This window comes from Saccopteryx bilineata, chromosome 7 (genome assembly GCF_036850765.1).
Source record: "Saccopteryx bilineata isolate mSacBil1 chromosome 7, mSacBil1_pri_phased_curated, whole genome shotgun sequence".
In the NCBI taxonomy this organism is placed as follows: Eukaryota; Metazoa; Chordata; class Mammalia; order Chiroptera; family Emballonuridae; genus Saccopteryx; species Saccopteryx bilineata.
Window position 1 is genome coordinate 50,211,192 of NC_089496.1, and position 20,396 is coordinate 50,231,587.

A 20,396-nucleotide genomic window follows, 5' to 3' on the forward strand; every position below is an offset into this window, starting at 1 on the left:
GCTGAGATCGCTGGTTCGAAACCCTGGGCTTGCCTGGTCAAGGCACATATGGGAGTTGATGCTTCCAGCTCCTCCCCGTCTCTCTCTCTCTCTCTCTCTCTCTCCCTCTCTCTCTCCTCTCTAAAATGAATAAAAAAATTAAAAAAAAAAAGAAACCCTGTAGTTTAGTGTCTATCATGTATATGCAAACCACTAAAATAGGCCAAAACAAATCCTCCTTTGTTCCTGTATCATCTTTCCACTGTGGAACACAATGCATGTCCTAACCAAAACCTCCCTTTTTCAGCATCTCTTTTATCTATAGATAAAAGTGTGCATCTCTGGGGGGGGAGGCAGAGTTTACCCAAAAAGGGGGAGGGCTTCCCAGTGGTTGATTGCTGTGACGTCACTGGTCTCTGGATACAGAGGAGGTTCCCAGCTGCAAGGTGAAACTGGTCCTCAGAGGCCATTTCTCCAATTATCAGGAGAAGGTTTGTCCGAAGGCATTTAGAAACGAGAACTGACCTGCGCTTCAACTCTGCAGCAGGGGCCCGCCGGCCCAAAAACAACGTATGACCTTTAAATCTTAAATTATAAGAGTTTGTTGAAAGTATAACGTCTTTAGCTTTTATCTAATAATGTAGACAAATGCAATCATTTCCTCGCCAAAACCAGAGGGGGGAAAAATAGTAAAAAAAAAAAAAAAAAAAAAGTTCCATTTTCATTATTTAAAAATAAAACTATAAGACACACACTCACACACACAGAGAGAGAAGCTGTTTTTCACAAATGCTACTGGAAACTCTGATTTGGCTTTTAATAGATAGAAGAGTAACAGTTGTATCTAAAGTTTAAGAGATACAAACGTGATCTTGAATGTGGACTTCTAGATTTTCTTCCTCTCTCTTTTCTTTGTGTATAGAAAAATTCTAATATTTCTACTATGCTTAGTACATATATTATATATATGTTACATATATATATGGCATTGTGCTAGTTATTACGGTTTTAAAGGTAGATGCATAGACATAAACTAGTTTTATTTGGCAACATTTTAAAATTCAGTTTCCAAAGCTTGACACTGCCAGTGGTGACCTCCCTGGCCCCACGACCTAGCACGATGCCACCAAAAGGAGGAATTAAGATCCAGAAGGTGGTTCTACCACTTAACCAGACTTGTGGCCTCGGACGAGTGTGTTAACCACTGTTTCCTCATCTACAATCTAGGACTCAAGGGGGCCTCCTTCAGGGGATGAGTGTCAGAATTAAAGGAGATATTGAGAGAAAAAAAATGTACACAGATTTTCTCATTTAAAAGTAAGAAATCCAGGCCCTGGCCAGTTGGCTCAGCGGTAGAGCATCGGCCTGGCGTGCGGGGGGACCCGGGTTCGATTCCCGGCCAGGGCACATAGGAGAAGCGCCCATTTGCTTCTCCACCCCCACCCCCTCCTTCCTCTCTGTCTCTCTCTTCCCCTCCCACAGCCAAGGCTCCATTGGAGCAAAGATGGCCCGGGAGCTGGGGATGGCTCCTTGGCCTCTGCCCCAGGCGCTAGAGTGGCTCTGGTCACCGCAGAACGACGCCCCTGAGGGGCAGAGCATCACTCCCTGGTGGGCAAAGCATCGCCCCTGGTGGGCGTGCCGGGTGGATCCCGGTCGGGCGCATGCGGGAGTCTGTCTGACTGTCTCTCCCTGTTTCCAGCTTCAGAAAATACAAAAAAAAAAAAAAAAAGGTAAGAAATCCAAACCAGGAACTTTAGTTGGATCCCGGTTAAGAAAGGGGAACACGGGTTATAAAAGACACTTATTGGTCCATCCTGAAAAAATTTAATATTGACTGAATTTGAGATGATATTAAGAAATAATTATTATCAACTTTCTTAGCTGTGATTAAGATATTATGGTTACAAAAACAATATCCTTACTGTCACTCGATGCTTGTAGAAGTATTTATAGGTCAAGTATCAATCTGCATGCAGCTTAGTATCAAATGCTTAAAGGAAGGGGAAGGTATGGACACACAGAAATGTAGCAATGAGACAGGGAAGGTTAAGTGACAAATGTTCACTTCTGAATCTGGCTGGAGTACGCGGGATTTATTTCACTATTCGTTTAGCTTTTACATATTTGAAAATTTTCTAAATAAAAAGTTGAGGAGGGGAAAAGAATTTAATGAGATAATGTCATTAAAACATATGGCTGCTAGGAGACATTCTGACCCCTGTTTAGGACAACTGCCATCTCGTTAGACCGGCAGGTGAGCAATGAGCACTTGTTGAAAAGAAAATAATGAACATGAAGAGTTGAAACCCTCTAAAAAGGATGTCTCGGAGTCCATCAGGGTCACAGGCCAAGAGGACACCAGGTACCCTACGCTTAGAGGTTAAGGACATTGATGGTTGATCCTAACCACCTGGACTCAAATCTGGATGAGTGCAGGAAGGTCACCTTGGGTGAGCTACTTAACGCCATGCCTCCATTTTCCCAGCTGTAAAAGGGGACATAAAAATACTGGTGTTCCTATCACATAGAGTCATTGTGAAGGTGAACTAAAATAATGCCCTTTAAATGGTGCCTTGCACATAGTGAATATCCAAATATTAGCTATTATTATAATTACGTAGGTAGTAACCACTTGGTCCCATGAACTGTGATATGAGAGGTCCTGCCATTCAGGATGGCTCCTTCACCTATTAAACCAAATCTAAGAAGTGATACTGTGAAACTTCCTTTAATTTTGTTTTTTCTACTTTAAGATGATTTGTGTGATAGCATTTGTGCATTCATCTACCTCAGTAAGAAAATATGCCACTAATAGGCCTTCTTTGGACATTCAGAGATGGCCCAATAATAACCATGTGTCTCACTTATAGAGTGCCTACGGTTTCTTTCCTTTTTTTTTTTCATTTTTCCGAAGCTGGAAATGGGGAGGCAGTCAGATAGACTCCCACATGCGCCCGACTGGGATCCACCTGGCATGCCCACCAGGGGGCGATGCTTTGCCCCTCTGGGGCGTCGCTCTGTTGCATCCAGAGCCATTCTAGCGCCTGAGGCAGAGGCCACAGAGCCATCCCCAGCGCCCAGGCCATCTTTGCTCCAATGGAGCCTCAGCTGCTGGAGGGGAAGAGAGAGACAGAGAGGAAGGAGAGGGGGAGGGGTGGAGAAGCAGATGGGCGCTTCTCCTGTGTGCCCTGGCCGGGAATCGAACCCGGGACTTCTGCACGCCAGGCCGACGCTCTACCGTTGAGCCAACCGGCCAGGGCCGTGCCTACGGTTTCTGAAGGCTGTTTACGCCCAGCACCTCGTTTGCTCCTCACAGGGTTCCCTAAGGTGGTCTGGGCCGTTCTGAGCCCCAGCTGACAGGTAAGGAAAACCGTAGCCACAGTGGTGAAGTGGAACCTATCCGAGGCCGTCCAGGGATTACACGTGCTTTCACCGCGCATCTCTCCTCCAGCCATCCGGCCACATCCCTGCTCCGGGCGACCTGGGCTTTCGGGCTCATCTTGTTGCTTTTCCAGAGTGACTCAACAGCCTCTCTCTCCTGACGGACCACCCGACTCTGGCCCAGGCAGCACCTAACAATTATTGGCTCAGAACCCAAAACATCGATGCAAGTCAGGAGGACAACGGTAAGGCTGGCTACCCACAACTCATCGAATGAAAGCGAGGTCCAGAGACCGGGAGAGGGCACGTCCAACCCAACCTGTCGGAGCAAGTGACAATAGCAGTTCCTCTCCCTGAAGCCTAGCAGAAGGAATCCCACTTCTGGCCCTCCTGAGTGTGGAAAGTGACTTATCCTCTCTCAGACTTAGCTTCCCCAATATAGGGTGTCACTATCATTCCCAGCCTCTAAGGTTAGGCTGACCACAAAAGAAGAAAATATACAGGGGTGTATCTAACAGCTCCCAGTCTTTACTAAGACTTTGATGAATGTTTATTGAATTGAACTAAGCATTATGGATGGAAAAAAAATGCATAACTTGTGTGTGTGTGTGTGTGTGTGTATTTTTCTGAAGCTGGAAACGGGGAGAGACAGTCAGACAGACTCCCGCATGCGCCTGACCGGGATCCACCTGGCACGCCCACCAGGGGCGATACTCTGCCCACCAGGGGGCAATGCTCTGCCCCTCCGGGGCGTCACTCTGCCGCAACAAGGGGCAGAGGCCAAGGAGCCATCCCCAGCGCCGGGGCCATCTTTGCTCCAATGGAGCCTTGGCTGCGGGAGGGGAAGAGAGAGACAGAGAGGAAGGAGGGGGGTGTGGAGAAGCAAATGGGCGCTTCTCCTATGTGCCCTGACCGGGAATTGAACCCGGGTCCCCCGCACGCCAGGCTGATGCTTTACCGCTGAGCCAACCGGCCAGGGCCAAAAAATGCATAACTTTTAAATGTGATATACAACAGGGAGTAGGGCCTATATTTAACTCAATGTTATAAATTAAAGATCTTGATGTTAAATACACAATGCTTTACAGTTTATTATCTAAAGCAGGGGTCCCCAAACTACGGCCTGGGGGCTGCATGTGACCCCCTGAGGCCATTTATCCGGCCCCTGCCGCACTTCCAGAAGGGGCACTTCTTTCATTGGTGGTCAGTGAGAGGAGCATAGTTCCCATTGAAATACTGGTCAGTTTGTTGATTTAAATCTACTTGTTCTTTATTTTAAATATTGTATTTGTTCCCGTTTTGTTTTTTTACTTTAAAATAAGATATGTGCAGTGTGTATAGGGATTTGTTCATAGTTTTTTTTTTTATAGTCCGGCCCTCCAACGGTCTGAGGGACAGTGAACTGGCCCCCTGTGTAAAAAGTTTGGGGACCCCTGATCTAAAGTGACATTTAAAATCATTCTACGACAATTATCACACCCTAAATTACAGCTGAATAAGCCTCCCAAAATATCTGCAGTATCAGGAGATGGGGCAGCAGGTTAGCATATGTGTGCTAACTTAGCAGAGAAACCGAACTTCTAAATTCTATTGGAGCAATCAACATGTGTGTCATTCTGTACGTTACGAGGCTCTGTCAGGAAGAGGAAAAGAAAGCAGGGGATTTTTCAAGAAGAAAATTTGACAAGCCAGCAGGAGTAGGTCTGTGAGTGGGCGGGGAACCACCTGACCAGAAGTATAAAGGTTCCAGAAAAGACAGTGTAGGACAGTCCTTCATATCCTTGAGCACGGTCACTCCATACACATAGAGGTCCTGGGGCTGATAGGCAACAGCTCTCTCCACAGCGAACTTCTATTTTAAGTACTGGGATAGTGGTTCCCTCCAAGAAAACGGAAGAACCTTCCCAATCCTTACCTCACGTAGGAAATAAATCGGGAGCAGTCCACTTACCAGCTGATTCTGGTAGGCGGTGACGGCCGTGAACACTGTCTCCGGGAAGATGAATGTCCTGAACTCCTCCGACTTCAGGTTGAGCAGCGAGGCTGTGTGGTCTTTCTTCTTGATGATGTGCACCCGCGGCTGGTACTTATGCATGGAGTTCAAGATGATCTACGACAAAGAAATGGGACTTCTGAATTCTAGGTATTGCTACTGCTGGACAAGCCCAACCACCGTGAGGCCAACAAAGAACCATCAGGGCTGAGCTTTCAAGTTCAGTTTCCAGGTGCTCCGGGCTTTTTTCTTTTTCTTTTTTTTTTTCTTTTTTTTTTGTTTTTGTTTTTGTTTTTGTGTGTGTGTGTGTGTGTGTGGCAGAGACAGAGAGAGTCAGAGAGAGGGCTGTCCCCCTCTCTGGGGGGCGGGGGGAGGACAGACAGACAGGAAGGGAGAGAGATGAGAAACATCAATTCTTCGTTGCGGTTCCTTAGTTGTTCATTGATTGCTTTCCTCATATGTGCCTTGAGCGGGGGGGCTATAGCAGACCGAGTGATGCCTTGCTCAAGCCAGGAACCTTGGGCTCAAGCTGGTGAGCCTTGCTCAAACCAGATGAGCCTGCGCTCAAGCTGACAACCTCGGGATCTCGAACCTGGGTCCTCCACGGCCCAGTCCGATGCTCTATCCACTGCACCACTGCCTGGTCGGGCCAAGGCGCTCCATTCTTGAAGCAAATCGTTTTCACAAGTTCTGCAGCATCACTCTTGTAAATCACACTTCACCAAAACAACTACAGGTAACACATGTTGTTCCAAGTATCTTTTCTACAATGATGGGGGGGGGGGAGAAAGTCATCTGAAGGGGGAGTTTCTTTATTTTTAAATCAAGTCTTTAAAAAATGTTTTTGTTTGTTAGTCTGGTTGGATTAAAGGAGGTATGTCTATATTTTCTAAAGTAAGAAGTTACAAATGCTAGGAGGGCAGATTGTTATTTGTGGGATGAGGGTCAGGGGTTGAACAATTTAGAAGGGCGGTGTGTTATTAGACAGACCTGGGGTAGAATACTGACTCTGCTACTTTCTAGCTCTTTAACCCTGGGGCAGGTGATTTCACCTCTCCAAACTCATTTTCCCAAATGCAAAACCAGTATTAACCTCATAGGGGGTGGAGAAGATTCGATGATGTAACCCTTCCAAGCCGTACAGCAAATCGGAAGTGCTCAGTAAACACGACCTGTGTTATTAGTGTTGTTGTTGTTTTATTCTTGGCAGCTTCATGGTTCCCTGACTTCCAGTTATAAATGAAACATGAACAACAGCGATGGCCAGCTTCCATTCCATTCCATAGCTAATACAAGTTGCCCAGTACTTATAAATCATAGCATAATACCCTGGTATTTTTTCATGTGTCTTTTAAGTAAAAATAGAATAATCCGCCATTATGAAATCTGACCAACAAAATTCACTTTCAGATATAAAATGTTTTCCACATCTTCCCCCAACCCCGCCCCATCACCCTGACAGTGACCCAAACCTGCAAAATCGGGCATGTCTTTCCCGGGATAACAGGCCTTACATTGTATGGCACTCGCCCCAAGGGCTTGCTTTATAAAGACTGTGGCTGGACCAAGTTCAAGCGCATGCCACGTTGTTGCGGCTAATGGCTCCCTTGTTCTCTTAGCTAACGTCAGTGTGGCGGATGCGTGCCCCTGTGGGCTGACTTTAGCGAGTCAAATGCTAGTTACCGTGGTGTAACTGATACAGAAGTGACCGATCTCTCTCTGTGCTGGGAGGCAAGCCAACTTAAAGTTTCAGGGCATTACTGGTACTGAATTTTGTACCTGTCACCTTTTTAGGATCCTAAACCTGAGTAGGAATGGCTGAAACAAATGAGAGCTTCAAATGAATTGAAATAAACTTTAAAAAAAAAGTCATCTCTTTGTATAGTGCATGTATTCTAAGGAGTTCAGGATACCTGTGCTCAATCATAAAACTTAAAAAACAAACTCAAAATGACAAAATCCTGATGTAAGAAAAGAGCCTGAGCAGTCATTAGATGCTCTACTAAGAAGACAGAATCTTCGAAACACACACACACACACACACACACACACACACTCACACACACACACTCACGGAAAAGCCCTACGTTTTAAATACGGTCCCAGCTCCCCTACGTACGTCACCACCCCAAGGTCAATTTCCTTGGGAAAAGTAGCCAGACAGAGTCAGACCCCAGACTGAGCTCAGACTCCGGGGCTCCCTGACTCTCTGCTCAAGCCCTCGGGGGGCACTGCTTCTTCTTACTCCCAAATAAATTCCTGGAAGTCAGAGTTTTTCCTGCTATAAAACTAAAAGTGCATCAGTAAGTGCACTAATTCAGAGAACGTGGCTACACACGGGACCTAAAACCCCCTTCCTTGCCGTTTCCATTTCCGGAATGCACTATGGCTGGTGGCAAAGGGTTACAGTAAACAATAAAATCTTAAAGCTGAAATGCATATGAACAAGCATCTAAAAGTGAACAATCTGTCAAGGTCTCATCTAGACTCGAATCCAGGGCTCCTACAACACAGCCCGGTGCTCTGCCCATCCACGGAGCTGGTGCCCAAAGGAAAACCTGTCCGGTTCTAGACGCTGGTCTCAGAGTGACCGTCCGGAAGTCTTTCTGGGAAGACCCAGATCCTCCACAAGCTTCACACAGAAGAATACTAGAACCATTTAAAAACTTTACTTCCCCTGCAAAGATCTCTTGATCAGAGCCCAAGAAATGTTAATACAGGTGATGTTCAGGATGATCACTGGCCTACAGGAAATGTCTTTCAGATATTGCATAAATTTTAACCTGAAAAAAAAAAATTCAGCCTGACCTGTGGTGGCGCAGTGGATAAAGCGTCAACCTGGAAACACTGAAGTTGCCGGTTCAAAACCCTGGGCTTACCTGGTTAAGGCACATATGGGAGTTGATGCTTCCTGCTCCTCCCCCCTTCTCTCTCTCTCTCCCCTCTCTATAATGAATAAATAAAATCTTAAAAAAAAATTCAGGGGAGACATCTTTGAAAAAGAAAAAAGGGAGAATTATGCCAACATCCTTAAAGGTACAGATCGATGATCTTTTCCAATGCATGAAGGAACAGAAAACTGTTCATCTGTTTCCACCATCTGAACAGTGCCACCGGGCAGCGCCAGGCGGTCACCTGGTCATACTCTGCCTCGGCTGCGACAAGCAAGGTCTCCCGTGGGCGAATGGGTGTTGGCAACGCTTGCGGAGCTTTATGTAACCTCGGGTTCAATCCAGCCATCTGAGCCAAGTCTAAGGCTCCCTAATTTATTGTCTACTCATCACCATCTCTTACGAAAAAGGTTCTGAAATTCTTCTTCTAAATGGCAGAGATCCAACAAAAAACTAAAACCTGAAGTAACAAGTGCCTAAATGTAAAGGATAAGAGAGGCAATAATTGCATCAGAATATCTAAGCCCAAAAAGCAACTATGAAAATGCCATTGGGCTTTGTGGCAATTAAAGCAAAAGGAAGGAAGGAAGGAAGGAAGGAAGGGAGGGAGGGAGGGAGGGAGGGAGGGAGGGAGGGAGGGAGGGAGGGAGGGAGGAGAGGAGGGGAGGGAAGGAGGGAGGGAGGGGGGGAGGAGGGGAGGGAAGGAGGGAGGGAGGGGGGAGGAGGGGAGGGAAGGAGGGAGGGAGGGGGGGAGAAGGGAGGGAGGGAAGAATTTTCATCAAGAAATATGCTAGTTTGTCTAAAGGTTCCTTAGCACAAAACCTAAGAGAATTGTTATGTAAGTCTTTAAGAGCACAGAATTCCATCACAGGTAGTTCTTTAAACACCAATCTTTTCATATGTGTGGAGGCCTGCATCAGTGGCTATTTGTTTCATCAACTATTGATCAGAGCTCAGAATTCCATTTCTCCTTTTCCACATTTTGATGAACTCCTTTACTGACACAAAATCATCAACTCGTTTTGTTTTAATTGCAAGACTTCTCTGTGCTTTCACGTTCATAAAGACCCTCTACAAAGGGAGCAGGCGATGAGTAAAAAGCACTTTCCCAAACCTATTTAGACAGGGTTTCAAATGGTTGGCTTGAACCTGAAACCACTCAAATTGTTTCCGGTGTTGCCAACACCCATTTGCCCACGGGAGACCTTGCTTGTCACAACCGAGGCAGAGTAAACCCGGTTACCGTGTGACTTTGCCAGTGGCACTGTTCAGACAGTGGAAGTTGGTGAACAAATTTCAAACTTATTTGGACATAAAACCCCTTTGTTGTCTTGCATATCACGTGAGTGTGCTCCGTAGAACACGCTCTGGGTAACCCCCAGAGGGGGTATCTCAGCCCACTTCTTTTATGCTGTGTTATCTGATATACCACTGACAGAATTCAGACGTTTAACCCAAGCACGGGCAGTAGTAGCCTCCATAATTCTCTCTGTTTAGTTGGCATAGGTGCACCACCATTGCTGGAGTCTTAGGAAATCCATGTGCTGAAGGTGCCCTGACCCGCTGGCGTAGACATGGTACACAGCGTCCCTGTAATCAGCCTCCGAAGAACATGGATACACAAAGGTTCTGACAGAATGACTGAGAGCTAGAGGGGGGTAGGGGCAGAGGAAGGGGAGGAAGAGACTCGGAGGGAGGAGGCTCTGTGCGATTTCTCCATTCCACCCCAGGAGATCCTCACAGTTCAAGGTACTGTACTTACGTGGCCATGTTGATCCAGCTCATTGTTGGTGAGTTTCACCTTTTCAAAAGACACCATCTGTTTGAGTAGCTGCTCCCCAGTAAAAGGAGAGTCCGGGTGTACATACAGCCTAAGAAAGTTACGAGAGAGTTCATTAAGGCATTTTTTTAAAAAAAAATATGTTCTCTGTGGGTTATAAAATATTCTGGACTAAAGGAATACAAACCCCCCATATAAATGGTTTTATATTTTATTTTACCCATACAATTCAAGCTTAATAATATAGCAGTACCAAAATAACTCTAAAACCTCTAAATGTGTTCCTTCGTGTACCAATGATGGAAAAGGGGTAATACCTAATATATTTTCTATTATCTGTTGAGTAAGCCATTTTTAAAGATTTTTCCCCCCTATCTTGATGGCTACTGGGTTACTTCTATAAAATATAAAATCCTATTGGTATAGGTATTTTCAAAAGAAAGATTAGGTTATACTAATTGCCTAAGTCCCTAGGATAAGCGTTGCTAAAAAGCAATGAAGATATAAAGAATGTAGAGAGAAGCCTGACCAGGAGGTGGTGCAGTGGATAGAGTATCTGCCTGGGACCCAGAGGACCCAGATTCGTAAACCCCGAGGTTGGCGGCTTGAGTGTGGGCTCATCCAGCTTGGGCATGGGCTCACCAGCTTAAGTGCGGGGTCACTGGTGTGAGCGTGGGATCATAGATATGACCCCATGGTTGCTGGCTTGAGCACAAGGTCGCTGGCTTGAGCAAGGGGTCACTTGCTGTGCTGGAGCCCCCTGGTCAAGGCACATATGAGAAAGCAATCAATGAATAACTAAGGTGCTGCAACAAAGAATTGATGCTTCTCATCTTTCTCCTTTCCTGTCTGTCTGTCCCTTTCTCTGACTCTCTCTGTCTCTAAAAAAAAAATTTTTTTTTAAATGAAGACTGTAGAGAGGAAACAATTCTAGAGAATCCATTCATTTAAAAATTGAAATTGACTTCCCGGACCAGGTAGTTCAGTTGGTTGGAGCATTGTCCAGATACACCAAGGTTGTGTATTCAATTCCAGGTCAGGGCACATGCAAAAGTCAACCAGTGAATGCATAAACAAGTGGAAGGGCAAACTGATGTTTCTCTCTCTCTCCCTCCTCCCCTTCCTCTCTCTCTCTAATCAATAAAATAAGCCTTAAAAAATAAAATAAAATTGAAGGTAACAGAGTTTAAAGTTTATGTTGTTTATAAATACAAGACAGAATAACTTTAATTCGGTGGCCTGGTGATCTGCTGCTCCTCCCGTTAAACGTCATTACTTTCCCCATCATCTTATTAAATGATGAGAAAGAAAACAGACTGAGTAAGCTTCAGATTATTCAGTGTGTATTTATTTGCAAACAGTCTAAGTGGGGGAAAAATGTATTTATCAAGCATTTATCATCTATCGATCAGCTGCTACGTGCAAAGCAATCTTTGACAGTTAAACGCGAGCCATTTGTTCTACCTGCGAGCATCCCCCTGAGCCCAGCTCTTTCTGAATCCCAGTCCTGTTACCACTTGACATAAGCTTTTCTGAAGTCGGAGGAGATTACAGACAGAACCAATAAAAAGGGAAGGGAACGCGCTTGATTCTTTCATCGAGGTATCAGGTTATTTAGATCTCAACTGTGTATAGGATTCTCGTAACTGTAATTAAACATAAATATTACAGGTGGGGCAAAGGTAAGGGAAAAAGTCCCATAACCTTTCCTTGTAATGCTGACGTGAAGAACAAGAAGTCTGTGCCATGGGTTGTCATGCAGAGGACCAGAGGATGAAGAATAGAAGACAGGAGTGCTCGTGCAGCCTGCCTGGAGCAAGGAAAGGCTGGCAAGGAAAGGCTCACAGCCGTAAAGACACTTCCTAGAGCCATGCAAGAACTGGCGAGGCTTTCCGTGTCTGTTTGCCTGCAGCTGGCTTTATTTATGTATGTATTTATTCATTTACTTATTTTAGGAGAAGAGCTCAAAATTGCCTTTCAGTGGAAGTATTCCTTGATGACACAACCATGATGGCTTTTCTTTTTTTTATAAGTTTTTAAAAAAAATATTTTATTTATTGATTTTTAGAGAGAAGAGAGAGAGAGAGAGAGAGAGAGAGAAGGGGGAGGAGCAGGAAGCATCAACTCCCATATGTGCCTTGACCAGGCAAGCCCAAGGTTTCGAACCGGCAACCTCAGTGTTCCAGGTTGACACTTTATCCCACTGTGCCACCACAGGTCAGGCCCATGATGGCTTTTCAAACGTCACTCCTCCAAGGCTGTAACATCATTAGGTGCCGTCATTTTACTGATCAAGCACCACATCCTACTCTCCCTGCCCAAAATGTTTCGAGACTATTCAAAGTCCCAGAAGCTGCTGAAATGAGCTCTCTTTAAGTATCATTTCACCAGCCATAATCGCATTAATCAAGATTAACTTACCTAAATAAATATCAATTCCTTTGAAGAAAAGGAAATGTCCTATGTGAAAATGGAGCATTATTTTAGATCATGGGTAATGGCTTGCCCATTAGTACGATCAAATGATATTGTCAAGCTTTATTTTTTCTGATTAGGAACAACTGACGGATGAAGTTCGGTTTGAAACAAAATGTGTCAAAGAACTAGAACCACAAGGAATTTCTGCCATCCATACAAAAATGATCACCCTACCAAGGCCCCCATCTTTTCCTTTATGGAACTAGAAAATATAGCACCATTTCTTTTTCTGCCTGTTTTTTTTTTTTTTTTTTACCAAGTTCTCCAACTTTTCCTTTATGAAGCTAGAAACTGGAGCACTCTTCCTTCCTCCCTCCCTCCCTCCCTCCCTCCCTCCCTCCCTCCCTCCCTTCTTTCCTTTTTTCATTGATTTTAAAAAGAGAAGGAAAGGAGAGAGAGAGAGAAACATGGATTTGTTGTTCCACTTATTTATTCATTCTTCGGATGATTCTTGCCTGGGCCCTGACTGGGGATCAGAACCTTCCACCTCGGCGTACAGGACGATGCTCTGATCGACTGAACTACCTGGCCGGGGCACTAATTTTTTTTTTTAATAATAATAAAGAATAATTGCTAAAATTATCTCGACTATTGCTATTCTATAATACACTAAACACTTCTATCTAATGTCAATGTAAATAAGCTGGAAAAGCATACAGGAAGCCCCTCCTTTCTCAAGGTCCCTGGGACTTAAAATTCCAGCAATAGCTTACACATGCTTCAGTTAAGATAGTGCATGGCTACGTGCTTCCCAGATTTCCCCAACCAGAACAGATTAGTAACATAAACAAGGCATGTCATATTTCCAGAGTCCTGCCGGCCTGCCCAGTTCCCATACCTTCAGATAGGAAGAAATGCATGCTAAGTAAGAGTGATTAACTTCTTACAGGACAGATCTTAAAGGAGGGGAAAAAAGGAGGGTGTGTTTGTAGAAATGGTTAGGAATCTGCTAATCTCTCTCTCTCTCTCTCTCTCTCTCTCTACTCTTCTTCCTCCTTTAAGAGCTGGAGAGTGATGTGAATCAGCTGTTTAGTAAAGAATAATAGAGCACCTTAATTATATTCATTTTAATATCTATTGTAAACTGGTGAATCTTGCTGAATAAAAAGTGAGTGACATTTTTTAAATGTCTGAGACGTTTAAGATGTTTTTAGCACACTGATTTGGAACGGCTGGGAAGAGGTCCTTCCTGGTCTCTGGTGGGAACAGAAACTCCGGGAGGCTTCTTTAATCTCTTCCCGAATGTATCCAGCGTTCTGTGAGCGCATCAGTGTGATCAGCTGCTAAGGAAGCTTACTAGCCCGTCCGCACTGTACGTGCAAATTGTCTGTGCTGATTCTGTGCCCTGACCAAGGCTCCAGATGACACTCCTACAAAGAACCAGCTGCAACTTCAAAGTTCCTAAATCTTTACGTTTAAATAAGTGTTTATCTCTGATAGAACTTTCAATCGATTACAAAAATTAGTCATAAAACAACTTAAGACCTGTGAGGCTGGGTTTTAGGACCCTAAATGTATATAAAGTCAGCTAAGACTCTTTGCATTAAAGTATGCAGTCGGAGTCCTGTAACTGCAGCTGTTACTGTGCACATAAGCAAATACGTGCTTCCCCGCCAGCCGTCCCAGGGTTCCCCTGGGCAAAGCAGCAATAATAAAGGTCTATATGTGTGATTTTTTAAACAGGGCTTTACTGGAAAAACGTTATTACCAATGAATGGCACAAAAATAAACATATACAATCCCTAATATATTAATTGAATAATGTTTCATGCAAAAAAATTTTTTTAACGCTAACCTGATGTTGAATTACATTCATCCACTTAAACTTGAAATTTAAAATCTGAGCCCTTTCCAGCCCCCAAACAATCACATTTTATCAAAACGATATTTCTTATGTGCAGATAATAACCACATTGTTAACAAATATTTATACAAGCAACCATTCGACCAAAATGTACTTTTTTTAAAAAAAAAAGGGGGGGGGGAGAAGGGGATTTCAGGGCAATTGCTTCATCAGGCTGGTGTTAAGAAGCCAACTAGAAATGGGTCCAGATTTCTAATGAATATTCCCATTGTAATTTAAGGAAAACTCTGAAATGAATTAAGAAGAAATAAAATCAAAGGCAACGTCCTGTCGATGCACAAACCCTGCCTTTCTCAGAGACTGGCTCCTGTTTTGTATCCTCAGCCCCGGAGTGTCTGGGCCTGGAATCCTACCAGAGCTCAGGGCTTTAAGAACAGATCTGCTGCAAAGTCAAACTACCAGGCCAGGAGCCATCCTACCAGCAGGGTTAGCACGCGGGTCGGGCAGGCAAAGATCTGGACGCACAAACCTGGCCGGCAGCGGCGGGTCCGCCTTGCCAGCCACCAGCCAGGACGACCGGTGGTAAGCGTAGCGGTATCTCTTGTTGTCCACGGGGACGATGTCCATCAGGACTATGTACTTGGCCTCGGGATCCACGCCGGAAAATGACACCCGGATGGTAGGAAACATCCTCCTGACACAGGGAGAGAAAGAATCGGCCTGAGCTCAACCGGCCTGATGAGCTGCCCCGGATCAGAGGGAAGAAAGGGTTGGACTCCCTTCCCTCGAGGCCCCTAAACCGTAAAGCCACAGAGATGTGAATTTAGAGACGGATCTTCCAGATCATTTTAAGTGTCACCTTTACAAGAGTCCTCCTGGCTGGGGGGTCAAGTTGCGCTCGGTTTCATTCTGGAGCCCCGAAGGGCTGCGATTACGGAAGAGCCTCTGCTGAGTGCGCAAGGCCACGACGCTTCCGCCCCAGGGTCTCGGAGCCGCCCAGCCCCGCAACCCCCCGCGTTGCGGGGAGAAACCTCGCTCCCACCATACAGTGGGAGCGGTCTCCGGTTGCGTTTGGGGGGGCCCGGGGGTATTTCCCACAGTCCTGAGAGCTGGAGCGCCGAGGTGCCTAGGGCCACCGACCTCCGGAGTCTCTGCCCCAGGCCCGGGGAGCCCCGGCACCCTGACTCCCTGCCCAGCTGTGGCGCGCAGGGGCTGGGGGCCGCGTCCCCTCCTATCCAGAGTGTGGTCCTCACAAATTTCACTCTGCCGCCCACGCTTTACTTTTCGTTTTAACGGGGGCTGGAGGCTTCTGCAGATTGAGGCTCATGTAAAGGAAACGACCTGCCTCCCTCACAGCGCACAGTGCCTGCCCCGCACCCTGGGCTTGAACCCCTCCTACCCGCCAGAGGCGAGCCTGTACCCCCGCCCCACCCCCGCCCCAGCCTGGGAAAAAATCTCTCTGAGCAGCATTTTCCCAAGCAAGTCGGTCAGAAGCAGCCCTCCCTGAGCGCAGCTTCCTCCCCACGCTCAGGACCAGTGGGGAGCCCCCCAATTCCTGGAAGCGCCCCCAAGCTACCCAGAGCGCGTTCCCATCACCCGCTCCCCCCCCCACCACGGCCCCCACTACCTGCCAGACTTGGTGATGATCATCTCTGTGCCCAGCTCGTGAAATTTGTCCCAGAGCTCCTTGGTCTCCAGGCTGCAGGCGATTTTGGCCATTTCCTCACTGGGGATGATGGGGGTGGTGGGGATCAGCGGCTCCGTGCACAGCGAGGAGGAAGGCGGGCTGCTGCCGCCTCCATTGCCACCGAACTCGCCATGAGCATCCAGGCTGGTCAGCTCGCCCATCGGCTGGGCGCAGGATGACTTCTCCACAAATTGTTCTGCAACGTAAGGGACAGGGACAGCTAACGCCATCCAGCAAAACACAGGAAGGAGAACGGCGCAACTAGAATAGGTACCTGGATGTGACCTTGACGAAGTGACGCTGGGACATGCCAGGAAGGCAGATGAGACCTCGTCATTATAATAAAAAAAAAAAAGCATGTGAGTCCCATAGTGACACGCCCAGTGCTTGCTTACTGACCCAAAGGAGTGAGTTCTAGGGCCATGGTTCACTACCACCATTACAGAAGCCCACACTGCAGAGGACTGGAAAGGCGGTGATTGTGATGGAAGAAGTTTTCCTGCTTTTATTCCTCCCAAGTTCCAGACTTCACAGCTTGCAGGGTGCCAGCCCTGCCCCTTTGACAACCAAGAGAGACTCTTCTCCAGGGAGCGCAGAGATGAGCCCCTCCCTCACAATGACGGGAACTTTCCCTTCCCTCATAGAGCCCTCTCTCCATAGGAGAGAGAGAGAGAGAGAGAGAGAGAGAGAGAGAGAGAGAGAGAGAGAGAAATATGGGGGGAGTGGAGAGGTGGTTAAGGAAAATGAAGTCACTTCACTTCTCTGCCTGGCTCTCAGTTTCCCACGCTTCAAGACATTAGACGAGAGCATTTGTACAATGCACCTCCCAGCCTGAGATCTCATGCAAGACTAGCATTTAGCTTATTAAATTACATGAGAGTGTGCTCTGGGCCATTTCTGTAAGTAAAAAGGTCCTAGCACTGCGGGGAAACAACCCGAAACCCAGGCTAAAGCTAGCAGGCATATTAAAGTAGGAAGAAGGCTTTGCAGTCCACCAGGAGGCTGAAATACCATCGCCTATGAACGAAACATTTTCCTCCACAGCTGATAAGGGCCTGGGACTACACCAGTCACTTTGATGGAATACAGGGGGACTTTTGTAATTATCCCAATTATCCTGCATCCCTTAAAAAAGAAACTACTTGAATCTGCAATGTGAAACTGACTTCCAAACAACTCTATTCTGAGTGCCCTCAAGGAACTGAAATAAGTTCTAAAGGTAGGTATGTACACATAGATACGTTTAAAACGTTTTATTTTCTGTATCGCTCCTTGACTTAGGGAAGGAAAGAGAATTTTTACCTTTTCTCCTTCTACAGTAACAATCCAAATTCTGGAAATGTTTCAAGTTGAGATTATCAAATTTGTCTTTGTATTTTCAAATTCGAAGCAAGAAGCCCATGCAATGGCAAAAATCTTATCTTCTGCTAATATTCTCAGCACATTCACATGGCGTCTTAACAGGGAATTAGCAAGTTAGCCTTAGACGTTTTCTTAGTTTTCTGACCACTGAAAAAGTGCAAACTCTCTAAGCCCCCGACTAAGCATTGCGTCAGGGCTGGGAAGTGGAGGAAAAAGGAAAGGTTACGGAAATACTCTGACACATGTTAAATGTCAACTGCAGCTCAAAAATCTTTTGAAAAGAAATGTTCGAGTGTTCTGAGGCCGCTCTTCTAAATAGACTCCATGTGTTTACACGGGCAATCACGAGACACTTTCGACACATTTGATTCGGTCGGATTTCATACCGCCCATGCTCTCTTAACAGAGCCTTTAGGTGTTCCTCTTGCCAGAGTCCTTTTGCTTATAGTCACTAATTGTGCTCTGCTGAACCGACCCCTCCAAGGGACAAGAATGCCTTCTGGTTCTTCCAGAGGGATGCTTATTTACTGATTGTGTGTGTGGAGGGGGGGAGAAAGGGAGGGCTGTTTCTGTGAGCAGTGAACAGCTCCAGAGTTTAGAATTTAGATAGGTCCCCCCCCACACTCAGGAAAAAGAAATAGACACGGAAGCAACGTTGCAATGACAGTAGAGCTGAAGCTGGCTTGTTCTCCAGTCCCCTGTGTGTACTTCTGTCTGGAATATTAACCTGAAACCGTCTTTTCCTGCTGGCTACCTAATTGCAATGAGGGCATCTGTAAGGAATTCAGAAGCCTCCTAAACAGGAGTGGACGGTGTTGGGAAGTCCCACAAACATAACTTTGAAATTGGTGGTTATTTTTATTTTTGTTCTGAACAGTTGGTGTTCGATTGGTTGTTTCTGTTTCTTTGGCAGGTTTAGATTTAGAGGGGAGGTTGGGTGGGGGGAAAGGAACAGGGAAAGGGAGAGAAAGCCCAGGGGGAGAGAGACTTCCTGACACTCTTCTACTAGAGACCTTTCAGTTTCTTCCTCCTACAAGGATTTCCATTCTCTCTTCTCTCTCTGCCCAGGCTCCTGAGTTTTCATCTTTCATATTACTGTTGTTGTTTTGGATGTGAGGTGTTAAGTTGTTGAAACAGACAGAGAGAAAAAAGGAAAAAAAATTGAGGAGAATTAAAAAGAAAATATCACTCAGTTCACTATTTGATGTTTTTCACTGTTTTCGGGTTACTGGCTCCGGGGGATGTGAAATAATTATTTCCTGAGGCCTTAAGAAGGGGATGGTGAGAACAGTCCTTTCTCATTTGTAAAGGGATGTTGAAACACATCTCGGGCCGTTTCTTTCCCACCTAATTAATTGACTCGTGCTGAGGGGAACATAAGGCCTCCCCTCCTTTTGCTCTGAGCCTAGAGTCTTCTATAAATGGTAAAGGTTGTTAGATAAACAGTATAGCTAAAAGTTGAGGAATCTGGGAAATGGTTGCTGGTTTATGTTTTTGCCAACCTCTACTGAAAATGACTGCGGTTATCAAGTGATGTCTTATTGATAAGTCTAGAGCTTCTGCAAAGAACAAGGCTGACGCTAGAGAACTGGCTTTTTCTACCGCACTTGATAGTGGTTTTTAAAAAGCTGCCCCTGTTTAGCCTATTAAGTCAGAGTTGCCGGGTGGGGAGAGGGCAAAACTGAACTAGTTTCTTGTTAAGTCGCTTAGCCTCCCTGGTTTCGACTGCACAAACAAGGGTTACATGCATCGTAAGTCTTACTGAGTCTTATATTTTTATCTTTGAATGTTTTTATCCCAACAAAGTTACACCCCCACACCCCCTGGGGCTCTAGACAAATAGGGAGAGCGCCTACCGCTTATAAGAGATGCGAAACCAGCTGCACTGAACAGACTGTGAAGCTCTCAAAGAAAACGTGGGCCTTAAAGGAAAAATCTCCCACCCCGACGTACGGCCTATGGCCGGAGGGTCAGAAGCTGCTGCCGCGCGCGAGCCGGGAAGAGCCGCCACCCTCACGAGCCTCCTGCAGCCCGTGGCCCGCGGGGCAGGCGGAGGCGCAGCACAGCGCTTCTGCGCACTGCGGCCAGGCAGCCGACTTACCCAGGGGTTTGATGGTGTTCTCCGCGGCCTCCTTCTCCTTGGAGCCGCCGCTCGACATGAGCGCGGCGATGGAGAAGGCGTTGGCCCGGGAGGAGAGCTGGGGCTTGGGCGACGCCGTGAACTCCATGCCCCCCAGTGCACGGTCCTGGCCCGAGACGGTGCCCGCCGAAGTGCCGTCCAGCTTCCCCAAGGGAGGCCAAGATCAAAACAGCGCAAAGTTTCCGAGTGCAATCACAGGGCAGACGGGGACTCCGGATGAGTCAGCCCCAACCTCCTAGGAGCGCCACACTGGCCTCTCCACTCTCCCACCGCCAAGCCCTGGAGCCGAAGAGACTTCGAAGCAGCGGGAGAGGACGGGAGAAGACCAGCTGCGGGCTCACCCGGATGCGCCAGCCACAGGGCGCTCCGCAGGACCACAGGCTGCGCCGCCGGCAGCTGGGGACAAGCATGAGCCGCGCACAGCCCAGGGGTTGCACAGCACCCCTCCGCGTCCTTCCTCCCTTTCCCGGCTGGAGACGGCCGGCGCGGCCTAAGCGGCAGGGAGGTGGGGACCTGCGGAGCGCCACGCAGAGGCGCGGACAGCGGGGAGCCCGATCGCGGCGCGGCGCGGCGGACACTGCGCCGGGTGCTCGCAGCCCTGCGCCTTAATTTGCTGGCGGCGCTGGTCCTGGCGGCCACCAGCCAGTCAGCGCCGCCTCACGTCACCGCTTCCTGATTCCGCCGCCGGGGGCGGGGCCGTGGGGCTGGGCGGGGAGGGCGCGCCGCTGGCACCGCGTCCGTGCGGCCGCGCGCTGCAGCGGGCAGCAAACTTGGCGCCCGGTGGGGAAAGGGGTGCCACCACCATGCTTGCGCAGCCACCCCTCATTCCTCCCGCCCCCACCCCCGGTCCTACAGTCCCGGGACGGGAGGGAGGTGCGCACTGTCGGGAGGGGACATTTTT

General features: G+C 47.2%; 1 protein-coding gene across 1 annotated transcript in view; it reads right to left on the bottom strand.

The window, feature by feature from the left end:
* Window positions 1–20,058, bottom strand: part of TBX20 (T-box transcription factor 20) — a 44,539-nt gene extending 24,481 nt beyond the window's left edge. Inside the window, exons 1-5 of the mRNA XM_066238907.1 lie at window positions 19,457–20,058; window positions 15,934–16,189; window positions 14,836–15,000; window positions 10,007–10,115; window positions 5,312–5,470 (exon numbers count right to left, since the gene is read on the bottom strand). Of these exons, the coding sequence (XP_066095004.1) occupies window positions 5,312–5,470; window positions 10,007–10,115; window positions 14,836–15,000; window positions 15,934–16,189; window positions 19,457–19,583 (816 nt within the window). The 5' untranslated portion in view covers window positions 19,584–20,058. The remainder of the gene's footprint in view (window positions 1–5,311; window positions 5,471–10,006; window positions 10,116–14,835; window positions 15,001–15,933; window positions 16,190–19,456) is intronic.
* Window positions 20,059–20,396: the final 338 nt, after the last annotated feature.